At 50.0% G+C, this 12035-nt stretch overlaps 1 protein-coding gene across 3 annotated transcripts in view; it reads left to right on the top strand.

The window, feature by feature from the left end:
• The window catches only part of LOC144138831 (glucoside xylosyltransferase 1-like), a 64976-nt gene extending 57236 nt beyond the window's left edge, over positions 1-7740 (top strand). For all 3 annotated transcript variants that reach the window (XM_077671319.1, XM_077671317.1, XM_077671318.1), the window contains 2 exons: positions 6258-6463; positions 6907-7740. In XM_077671319.1, coding sequence (XP_077527445.1) covers positions 6258-6449 — 192 coding nt within the window. In that variant the 3' untranslated portion in view covers positions 6450-6463; positions 6907-7740. The remainder of the gene's footprint in view (positions 1-6257; positions 6464-6906) is intronic.
• Positions 7741-12035: the final 4295 nt, after the last annotated feature.

The following is a 12035-nucleotide window of genomic DNA, read 5'->3' as shown; positions in this document are numbered from 1 at the left end:
ACTTTGTTATAACGAGGTTCGACTTTACGTCATTTTCTTTACACAGGCTACCCTGATAACGTTGATATAAGTTTTGTGCTGTATAATTTGTCCCTGCGATAGTCTAGTTCAAGCTGGCGCAAACTGGCTTTTCGGTTTGACGAATGAGAACGGTTTTAACCTACCGGCAAAGAAGTGACGTTATTTTACTCCCCTAGGCGAAATTTGTGCACTGCGTGAACTGCAGCCTTCTCGGTCACGGCGCATAGCTGATGCGTCTCTGGAAGTGATCGCGTGATCAGTGAACGCACAGCTGCGCACTCTACTTTCTACATTGCCGTTACCTCGGTCGGCTTCACCGCCGCTGAGCATGTTGTGAATCTTTTTTGAACCTCCTACGCAAGTGTCGCGTGGTTCTGATGAACCACGCAACGCGGAGAATGCCGAAGGACCAATGTACGTGCAGCATGCAGCCCGTGCTGGGCTCACCATATTGCCCTCCCCTCACACTTTCGCCATACTTTCATTCTCCTCTGTCCTGCGGGCTCATATTCGATGGTGTCTTCGTGCTCTCGTTTATCGCATAGCGCGTCGCCGCGGGTGAGTGTCTCACACCTGCTAGCATACCGCCCTCCCCCTCACACTTTCTCCATTCTTTTCTCCTTCGTTTTCCTCCTGTCTTGGGTGTACCCTTCGTTCGTTTGGTTATGGGGCTGGCGACGCTGCCTATAACCACAGTAGCGGACGCTTAAGGGCTGTGCACTAAAAAGCAATATTGTTTTTACCAAGCAACTAGGCATCCGACCAAATGCGCCTTTTTCTCCCAAAGGGGCCATGAATACAAAATATGTTTGTTTTATTTGAAAGATTTTGTGTTTCATAGTGTCCAAACGCTTGTCCGGATGCAAACGATGTTTTATTCGCCGAGAAATTCATCAATTTATGTAAAAGTATGCTTTTCCCCGTAAATCGCGTGTTTTCGTGGTCTGCAAGGAACCGACCGCTCTGGAACCGACCGCTCTGCAGCCGATTGGAAAGCTTTGTTTACCGTTAGTAAACCTGGATGGCGCCATCATACCGTGGCAAGCAGTTTTCTGCCTCTGGTTTGTTTTTGACCGTATGTGAACTGGCTTGTTTTTGTTCAGGGAGAAAATAATCGTTTCGTGGAACAGAGTGCTCGCTCGACAATTATGGTCACGTAATACGCCGTTGCTTGCGTCAATCGGCAAGTGTCGTCTAAAACTTCCGCAAAGCCCCGCAGTCGTGTGCAGCTAAACCAAGCATAGGTCGAGCAGTACCAAGAGCAGTACGCATCAGTACTTCAATATTTATGTGTCCTTTCGTAACTTTCACAGTCGTTCCCACCAGTCTTACTGCTTTAAAAAGAATGTGGCCTAAATTTAAGCGCAAATAGCCTGTTCGGCAAGCTTATAAGCACTGCCTAATTTGCGTTTGCTTTTGCTGGCCTCCGCCAGTCGCAGAGCTGGCTGGTATGACATCATAGGTTCTGTTGCGGGAAATGAGCGAGTGGGTCGAATGGCCTTTCCCTTTTTTCTAAATATACAGCTTATTTGAACGAAGTTCACAATAAAGGTGGTGTCAGTATGATTCTAACGAGGCAATCTGAATGAACCAAACTTGTGTTTTGTCTTCATGGCTCCTCTAACAAAAAAGATATCCGAGTAAAAAAAGAACAATAATATATGTGTGTGATACTTGGAGAATACTTAACTTATATACCAAACACAAAAGACTAAAAGAAAGATTCAGCAAAACTTTGAACATGAGCACAATTCTTCCCGGCCAATGATATAGTACTGATAATTCTTGAGTGTTAAAACATTTTATTACGTGAGTAGATCACGGCTCGAGTAAAGTAATGTCGTCTCTCAATCGGCACGAAAATCAACTTTCAAAATGTTAGACCCCCTGTACTACTTTGGACACCGGGATAGGATACTGGCGCTTTCAAAACCAGTCGAGTGCAACGTCTGTACGTCCAGTTCTGTACACGGTGTTGTCTAAGCCAGCACACTTACACAGAGCTCTGTTGTATGAAGTGAAACAAGATCACTGGGAGGTTGTCCCTAAAACATATAAAATGGCTCCGCAACTACCGGCTTGGTCTCTAAACGACACTAACGTAGTCAGCAGAACCCAATAGCCACGATTGCTCTTGAATATCTCATTCGCATTTTTATGATTATGTACAAATTTTGTTTCACGGATCACGGAAACTTAGACAACATTTTGTGACTTCAAGTTTGAGAAAACTGACGGATAGCGAGCACCCACCTATTAGAATGGCAACACTGTTTTAGCATTAAACACAAACATATAAAACAGAATTTACGAAGAGGGTTATAATACCTTCTACGCTATCGAGTGCTTCTCGCAGGCTGAACTTTGGAATTACGAAACACTGAGTTCTAGTGCAAGCACATTCACAGTGGAAACGCTTGGAATCGGCCAGGTCGTTAACATACATTAGAAATTAAAAGACTGAAGGCGTTCATATAGGCAGATTCTTCGAGCGGTGTAACATATCTCTTTTTTAACAAGCCATACAGGAATCAAGATCTTAATTCTCTAAGCAAATGCGTTACGTCTGCATATGTTGTCGGTTTAAACCTTACCGCACTCTGGAATCCGGATAAGTCATAGCGGTTTCACAGTAACTGAAGCAGCAGACAGAAAAAACGGCGCAGGTGACCTGCAAACTCCCCAGGCCTAGCTTATGCATCGTATTGTTATCTCAGACCGCTTATAAACTCAGGATTGAAAAAAAGAGCGGGATACAGAACGTCGTAAGAACCTAGAAAAGGCCAACTACACATCAAAAAACGAAATAGAAGCTCATAGAAGTTGTATGTTGTAGAATCAGAAGCAGACACACCCACACAACACGCTCACGCATCTTGGAGAGCACATATGCTCCAATCTACGGAAGATGGCAAACAGGGCGTTTCGTCCTCCGCGGTCGGTTTGAGTTGAGAAAAGATGACTCAGAAAGAAACATTTTCCCAAACTCTACACTTCACATTCCAATTTATCTAGCGCACTTCTTGGCAGACAAATCTGTTTTAAGGTAAACGCTTTTTTGTGCCTTTTAATTTTGTTGATACATCGCGTTACTTGACCGCGGACAGAACACGATCACATAGAACAGGTTCTGAGTCTTCTTTGCCCTCTATCAGTAACTTTGTGTTTCGGCAAAATGAATACTTGTCGTGTGTTGGATATTTACGGAACGTTTCCAATCTCAGATAATGGGGGCGCACACACTCCTTGACCGTCACCATTATCAGGAGGCATCATCAAATTTAGTTTTTTTATTAGCCTTATATAAATACAATAGAATTTTGGTTTTTTAGTTCTAACCCACCTTTACTAGTCACAAAACTTACAATTCTAATTAAACTAATCACATAATTGTCGCTCTTTGGCACATGTGGCCTTTGGGCCCGAGGACACAATAGCGCACTCATTTACGCACTGAGGCATTGCACAGTCACACACCCACACACACACACTCACACACACTCACACACACACACACACGCACCCCCCACACATGCATAGACGCACGCACGCACACACATGAACACGCATGCACACATGCACGTACAGAGACGCGGACGCACGCGCACGCTTGCTACATGTAGCCCTGCGATTGGCCAATGTGGAGCCCTTTTATACTCATTTTCCCGCAAAAGTAATTGGATACACTCCGGAAAAGTCCCAGCAACGTTCATCTGTTCTACACTTAAGTCTGATGAGGTAACTGACGAGGATGGCGAAATCGACATGAAGTTGTTTAGAAGCACTTACACCATACATGTTGTCAGTAATGTCAAAGGCGACATAACAGCTTATGAAGCAACGCTGTTGGATGCGTCGGGAAAGCGACTGGATTCATTGCGTAAAACTTGCGTTTCAACCGGTGTTGTCGATTCATATGAGCCCATAAAGGGCTCCAATTGCTGATGTGTCAGTTTCAACGGAGAACACAACGCAGAAAGAAGACTAAAGAAAAGAATTACCAGCCTAGCGGGAATTCTCAGCACATCTTTTCTATTGGGTCGTTTAACCAAAGTCCAACAATACGGTTGAAAAGAAGTGTTACTGTCGAAATGATAAGATGTGTACAATATTAGCGAAGGAGCTTTATAGAAGGACCGTAAATTTGTTGAAACATCATTGCACTTTTTTTGTATTTGCATGACACTGCAAGGTTACACTCATCGCAATAATTCAGTTGCATTACTGGTGCGTTAGTCGAAAATTTCTATATAAACGAATAATATATCCCCAAGCACACTTGACCGCTCAATTATTAGAATAAACAACGAAGCGGAGAGCTAGTTCGGAATCTAATAAATTTCTCTACGCATGCGGTACTCAAACCGTGTTTTGTCTACCATGTATTTCCTAGAAAAAACACATTCTAAAAAAACCGGCCTCATTGCACTGTTTAAAAACGAATGATGGCGATTTTATATTCCTATTTAAATGGGTACATGATATGTTTCATATATTTTACTTCGACAGCTTGATATCACCATTAAAATTACAAATGCTTTATAGTTCACCTAGCGAATTCCTTCTGTTCGGAGTAAACAGCTTTTTCATGTTCAATGACTGCGGAATCTCTATAACTACAAGGTGTGCAATTTCACCGAGTAGAAATAGAGATATGGGCAAACACGGGTTGCAAGCAAACTATGCTTTACACTGCGAAAGTTTTATTTGCGGTATTTAAAGATGATGGTCATTGTTGGGCCACTTAAACCCGCAAAATTTGAGTTGTCGGTAGGTATGTTTGTATCTCTGTCGTTCTGTTATATTCGTATGTCGGTCGTTCTGTCTGTCTGTTCGTTTGTCTGTCTTTCCTTCTGCCTCTCCTTTCTTTGATTGAGCTGTCCGGCCAAATGTTGATGCTTGGACGAGACGCTTGAATCAGAAAAACATGTCCAAACTACTAAATCTGGTGGCAGTGTTTATACTTGTCAACAGCGTTGAGCAAAACGAACATATTAGGCATATTTGAGGAAGTACAAGAATGCTCAACTGGTACTCGCAGTGTTGTTTTAATTGAAAATAAATGTATGCTCAATATCAGCGACAGCAAGTAACAAATACGTGCTGAAAATGATATTTGAGTAAAAAAAAAGAAAACGATCTCGCGCGAGCCTGGACCTCGGGACAGTGTTTCAAGTTCAACAGTAACAACAGGTTCCACTAGATGGTGTGCGTGCTGTGGAACGAGAAGAAATTGAGTTGACTTTACCAATCATCCTTCGGGTTTACCTTGGGAAGATCAAAAAGGAGGGAAGAACATTAGATGCAGGAGGCGGAAAGAAGAGATGTTTACGTAACAGAGGCGGCAGACGATTGCCATCTTTCGACGATATTTGCAATAAAGTAAGCATTACACGGCCAATTTTTGCACTGTGCTTCAGCAGAAAGTTCAAAAACGTAGTACACGCGCCTCAAAATGTTCTTCAAGTAACTGTTCAAGAATACCGCCAAATATTACTTCTAATTACCCTTTTTGTAGCCCTTACAAGACTAGAGGTTATCTTTGAAATACAAATAGCCATATACCGTTAAGTATACATGCATGGGCCAAACTCTTGTTGAACTTTTAAGCTCCTGTTTTGAATACTTTGAACGCGGCACTTGAACATCGTACCCGTTAACATCTTTTCATATATTGTGTTTCTACTTAAGATATTATACTGTGGGTTACGACTTCGACCAATTATACTTTTCATGTGATAACACGGTGCTCGTTTTAAATAGTTACTGGTTTCTATGGATACAATTCATTTAGGCAGCTACGTGCGTCGTTGACAATTGATCTGCTGCGCAAATAAAGAGCATGACCGCGAAATTAGCTGTTCGAAAAGTTTGTTCATTAGTTAGAGTTGGTAAACTGGATTCTAGTGTCGGCGGATCTCAAGATGAAGCATTTTTGATTCATATGTCTATACATTTAGCACGACTAAAGTATTTCATGCAGAAAAATGTGATTTGAAAGGAATAGCATGGACTGGAACGATGAACATATTACTAACTAGGTAATATACTTGATTACGATTTCACCTCTCAAAAAAGAGGAAGGTTAGGCATACACAATGTGTATAATATTCTATTCATTTCGAAGCAAATAAAAAACAGTCCAAAATTATTGTGCAAACTGGTATATTTCTTGTAGTGTGACCATTTGATTTGGCAACACCTGATACTTACTAAAAATATTCAATCCATTTCAGTACAACCTCGGAGAAAGCGTGGTACAAAACTTCATCGGACAATTGAACGCCAGTTTAACACTCGCAGTACAAACACCATGCGTCCTAGAGTTTTCTCGGCAGCTGAACCTGTGGCGCCGAACGGCTAGCCACGTGGATGCCGAATCGAAGAAAAATCTTGATCACCCCCCAGGATTGCATACTTCCACCTGACAGAACAAGACAACGTAAGGTGCCCTTTGATCAAAATATTTGTAGTTTGCTTTCGAACACGAAGCGCTTGCCAGGTCATCGTATCGATGAACAATCTCGATACTAATCTTGTCTTTTGGATTTACATAAATACGTTGTGCCACGTATTGTAAGTGTTCAAGTTGTCCATTCTTGTGGCAGGTGGGTGGAATCCACCACCTGCTCGCGTTTATTTTGAGCTGGCTTCACCCAGTTTTACTGATAACAGAAGCACGTTTATTGCCCTGCCGGAGAGCGTAACAAAATGTTTTGGTGACACAATAAAAATAAACTTTACAGGCTCCTCGAAACTGAATATACACCGGTGTACAGTCGAGCCCACTTATATAGGTCGCAGTTATAACGAACGCTCGGCTACAACGTGCGCACATGGCATGACCGTCACAGGATGCATTGAAACAATGGCATTTTGTTGCAGATATAACGGGCTGATGCGAGGGTGCAACTCGGATACAGCGAACGATCGACCATCACCGACGGCGCCTGGCGTTCGTAGTCGCCCCTTGATCGGTTTTCTAGGAACAAAAAATGTCAAATGAATTGCGTGTGGTTCACCCTTTTTGAACAAAACTGATTGCAGCCAGCAAAAGAAAACCAGAGGGAAAGAAAATGTGAACAAAAAAGGACGTTGTCGCAGATTCTTTGGTGCATCCCCTCCGCACCCCCCCTTCTCCAACTTCGTCTGCAGGTGGACGGAGGGAGCACACTACGGAAGAGGGTGAACCGAGGTGGAGAATAGGATAGGGGACACGTTGGCGAACTGTAAGCCTGGTAGTTCTGTCACTAATGTTACGCATTGAAATGGTTTCCCAACATTGCAGTCAAGACGCAGATTCTTGCGCCTAAACTTTTTGTACCTTTTAAACCGCAAGCTTGCTCTGAACCCTGACCCCTACCTCACACCACCAAGAACACGTCAGACACGGCATTCACATGCACTTTCTTTAACACCGTATTTTGCTCGTACTAACTTGTTGGAATTTTCTTTTTTTACTCGTACCACGGAGAACTGGAGCGGTTCGCCTGCAAGCAGTTTACTCTCTCCTGAGCTTATTTACGCCGATATTTGAAATTGTTTTTCTAACTATTGCAACTGTTCCGCGTTTTTCTCCCCACTCTTTCCTTTCGTTTCTTTTGTATAAAAAATTGCTACGCTGTCCGCCTTTCTTGTTCGTCGTTCTTTTGTTGATGTATTTAAATGTTGCGTGTGATAACTGCATTATCTTGCCCCTCCTGCTCTGAAGTCTGTCCAGCGGTATTTGTAAATAAATAAATTTGATTGATAAATTTCTATTTGCGAGCATGAGGCGCAGATGGTAGGGCGCCCGCCCCGTGGAGGGCATCTTTAGTCCAGGATACCCTGGCTGCGGCTGCCTTTCCGGGCCCTCGTCACCTGGTCTTGCTGGATCCTGAGGCCCGAGCTATTCAGGCAAGCCATCCACTGCTCATAGGATGGGGTGGGGTTGGGAGGGAGGTGCGATGTTTTTTTACACTCCCATACCTGATTACATAGGTACCAGGAGAAGGACAGAAATTACAGGTGGCGGGGTATTGAGTTGGGTAAATGGCGTGAAGAAGGGTGCTGTGGGGGTATGTATTTGTCCGCAGTCTTCTCAGGGTGGAGGGTTTATCTCTGGATAGTCCTGGGTGGGGTTCCCGGTATTTTCTTCGGTCGAGCCTGTAGTGGGCTAATATTTCGGCGTAATTCGTGAGCGGGTCCATTTTGGGGGCAACAAGCAAAGTTGTTCCCTCTTCGGTAGTCCTCTTCAGACGTGCGGATTGTGAGAGCGGTCATTTCATGCCCTGCTGCATTTGTTACACACACAGCATGGGCTGGCCTGTGCGGATACGGGGACGCGTCCCTGTATCGTGCAATTGTGCTATTATCGTATTTAGCGCACATAGATCTCACTCTAGCGATGCGCCGAGCCTTATTGTGAACCGGATCCATGTTTCTCGGCATCCGGGCTACACGAATGGCTTCTCGTAGGTGCAGTGGTATTCGTTCTTTGTGCTCTTGTAAGGGGGGTGTCGAATAGCCTAACCTTCTCAGCGTGGCCCGTCCAGTCGGTGTTAAGTTTAGGCGTTCTAACTGGGAGATGTGATGCGTCTCTTGTATCTTTTCCCATGTGTTATGGATTCCTAGACGCAACAAATTCTTGTTTGATGTTTTTTTAGGGGATGACGGCCACCAGGGGGCCAAGCATGGCGGCCGCGTTTCACATGTGCTCCCGCGAATTTTTCGCATAACACGATGAAATCAGGCTAAATAGTGCTGATTGCCCACCCCGGGGCTGCGGTATCGAAAGCGATGACCCGGGGCGACTCGCGCTTGAACTCTCCCGAGCGCGTGAGCATCACGGAGACCGGCGACGGGGGCCCCGGCACACCGGCGAGCATGGAGTCTGGCGACGAGCGACAGCGGGCCGGTGCGGTGCCGACGCTGGCCGAGATCGAGGGCTTTCCTGACGACACCGAGGTGAGCCTGAGCCCCACAACTCCCCGAGGGAACTCCCTGAGCCCCCCAACGGACGTGGAGCGCGCAGCGGGGGACGCCGAGCGGCAGCTTGCCTACGCCGCAGTGAGGGCGACGCTGGATATGCTTCACCGGTAGCTCGAGCACCTGCGGAATCTGGACGGGCGTCCGACAGCACAGGGCGAGCGGGTACAGCGGGCCATCCCGCTTGCCGCCGTCGTCATGGGCGAATTGGACACCCTCCACATCGAGCGGGAGCGAGGCAGTCGGCGAGACAGCGAGGCGACCAGCGGCGCCATGTTTGATGGAACGGGAGAGGATGCCGCAGTAGCGGCGGCCATTCGGTCCCTCCTCACGGCTGCAGCAGCGGTGGAGCCCAGCCCGGTGGTGACAATTGGTGCGCGGCCTGGGGACGTTCCGGGAAGCAAGCGAGCTGCCGGCAGCTACGCGGACGCCCTGCGGGGAGAGCCACGGAGGCAGCCGCGGGGAAAGAGACGGCCACGACAAGGGAGAAGCGAGAAGGTGGCCAGAGCCCGTCGAGACCCTCCCGCTACGGTCAGAGGTGAAAGCAGGCAGACGGGAACCGTAGGAGCGAGTGAGGATTCCGCAGGTGGCGCTGCGAGCCCTAAGAGCTGCCCACGCGAGGACGCAAGCACAGCGCGGCCTCCTGCCGATGCGGCCAACGGCGGACGCCGTAACCAAACCGCCCAGGACGTCTGGCGGGAGGTCGTGTCGTAAGAGAGTGGCACGAAGGCTTCGAAACGAAGGGAAAAAAGCTTCCCCCACGCCCCACAGACCTCGGGACAGTCCTTTTTCGTCCGAAGGATCCGAGGGCAACGTTCACGAAGCTGGAGCGCGACGCAATCGCTTGGCAGCTCACGGCGCAGCCTGGCGTGTTGGACGTGCGTGTGAATGCGCACCGTAACGTCGTCGCGGAGGACGCGGGCACCGAGGACGCCATGGAGGTGCTCCTGGCCATTACCACCATATGTGGCATCGACGTGAGCCCACGAGCGCCGTCGTCGAGCAGCACAGGCGTCATCTTGGTCGACGACATGGCGACCACGGCCGAGGCAATTGCCACGAGCCTCGAAACGCCCGTGCCGGTGCAGTCAACTGTTCGCAGGGAAACCGCAGTATACCTGCGCTTTTCGGCGACCATCCCCCCTGCGGAGGTTGCGCTGCACAAGCTCCGACGGCCGGTGAGAATGTGCCGACCGCGACCACTGCAGTGCAGCAGGTGTAGCAGGCTGGACCTCGGCACCGCGAGCTGCAATCGCGAGAGGAGGTGCTGGCGATGCGGGGGTTCCCACCTGAAGGCAGCGTGCAAGGCCGCGAAGCCTTATTGCACCAACTGCGGGGGCCCCCACGTCGTGATCGACCACTTCTGGCCGCGCTGGCAGGAGGAGCGCCATGTGTGTGCAGAACTAGCACGAGCCCCGGCGCCTGCCTCTCGCTTTGACGTCCGTGCGGCCCTGCGCGCGGCCACCCAGCCCCAGCCGACGCCTGTCGCTCCCGCTACGATGCGCCAGCAGCCAGGCAGCAGCAGCAATGCCGCCGGGACGCAGCAGACAGCCCAGCGACAGCTCAGCAACCAGGCAATCCCAGCGCGGTCGAAGCGAGGTCGGAAGAGCGGGTGCAAGCAGCCGCCCCCGCGGGGACAGCCACACACCGAGCCCCCCCCCATGGCTAAGAGCCGCCGCACACAGCCCGTGGTACCTACAGTGCTGCAGTGGAACGTCAATTCTCTGCGACCGCATCGTGCGGAGTTGAGTGCGTTTCTGCTGCAGCACGAGCCCCATGTCGTGGCTCTACAGGAGAGCTATCTGCGAGGCGGAAGGTACGGCTCGGGGGGATTCGCCTGCCGGGCTACATCGGCTATCACAGCCCCACGGCGTGTGACAGTGCCCAGTGCTCGGAGGTGGTGTGTGGCGACCCGTCCCACCCCCCAGGAACCTCGCGTGCCTCACTGTTTGTGAGGAACGATGTGCAGCACGCAGAGCTGGATACCAGTGCGGTGACGATAGTGGTGCAGGAGTGCGCGGCAGTGACGTTAAGACTGAGTGCGGGTGGTGCAGACATTACAGTGTGCAGTGTGTACGTGCGCCCTGGTCAGCGCTGGGACGCGTGCCTCCTGGATCGGCTGGTGTCCCTGTGCGCAGCGCGCCATCTCCTCTGTGGTGACTTTAACGCACACCACACTGCGTGGGGAGATGGCCGGATGGACGCTCGCGGTGAGCATCCATGGGACGCCATGTTGCGCCTCAACCTGTCTGCACTGAACACTGGTGAGAGCACCTTCCGGCGTGGCAATTGCGCAGCCACCGCCATTGATCTCACCCTAGTGTCAGCCGGGGTTGACGCCACCTGGAGGAGGGAGCCCAGCACGTGGCGCTCCAACCACTACCCACTGCACATCGCACCACCCGACAGGACAGCCAAGCGAGCCGCACCGCACCACGTCACCCACTGGGACCGGTTCCGGCGCTTCCTCGCCGAGCAGGACCTGGGGGAAGGAGCCGAGCTGTTCCGGGGCCTGGTTTGCTGTGCCAGGCAAGGCACACAGAGCTGGAAAGTAGCCGAGGGGGCCACCACGCCGGACGTGAAGCTGCTGCAGCTGCGGGCGGTGCGCAACCGCGCGGAGAGGAAGGCTCAGCGCTCGGGGGAGCGGACAGACTGGACGGCGTACGGGCTAGTGGATGCGTTGTGCCGTCGTCACGCCAACCGCCTGAGCCGGCAGCGCTGGGCCGAGCTATGCGTCAGCTCGGAGGCCGACCCACGCTGCCGCCGCCTCTGGGGCATCTTAAACTCCATCCTGAAGCCCCAGAGAAACCGCAACCCCCTGGCTGCCATGGCCATCCGCAGGCAGGCCAGCTTTGCGGAGTTGGCCGACCTCTTCGCTGCACACTTCCTGCTGCCACACCAGGCGGAATCAGGGCCCGCTGCTGCTGTTGCTGGGACCGGGGATGTGCACTACCCCCTCAACAACGCCCCCATCACAGAGACTGAGCTCCGTAGTACCCTCCGCAGCTGCAAGCGTAAGTCGGCGCCACGAGCAGACGGCATCACCT

This window comes from Haemaphysalis longicornis, unplaced genomic scaffold (assembly GCF_048455015.1).
Source record: "Haemaphysalis longicornis isolate Haplotype H1 unplaced genomic scaffold, Haemaphysalis longicornis Haplotype H1 scaffold_5, whole genome shotgun sequence".
NCBI classification, from domain to species: domain Eukaryota; kingdom Metazoa; phylum Arthropoda; class Arachnida; order Ixodida; family Ixodidae; genus Haemaphysalis; species Haemaphysalis longicornis.
The sequence above is the reverse complement of the archived record's forward strand: the minus strand, read 5'-3'. Positions and strand labels throughout refer to the sequence as shown.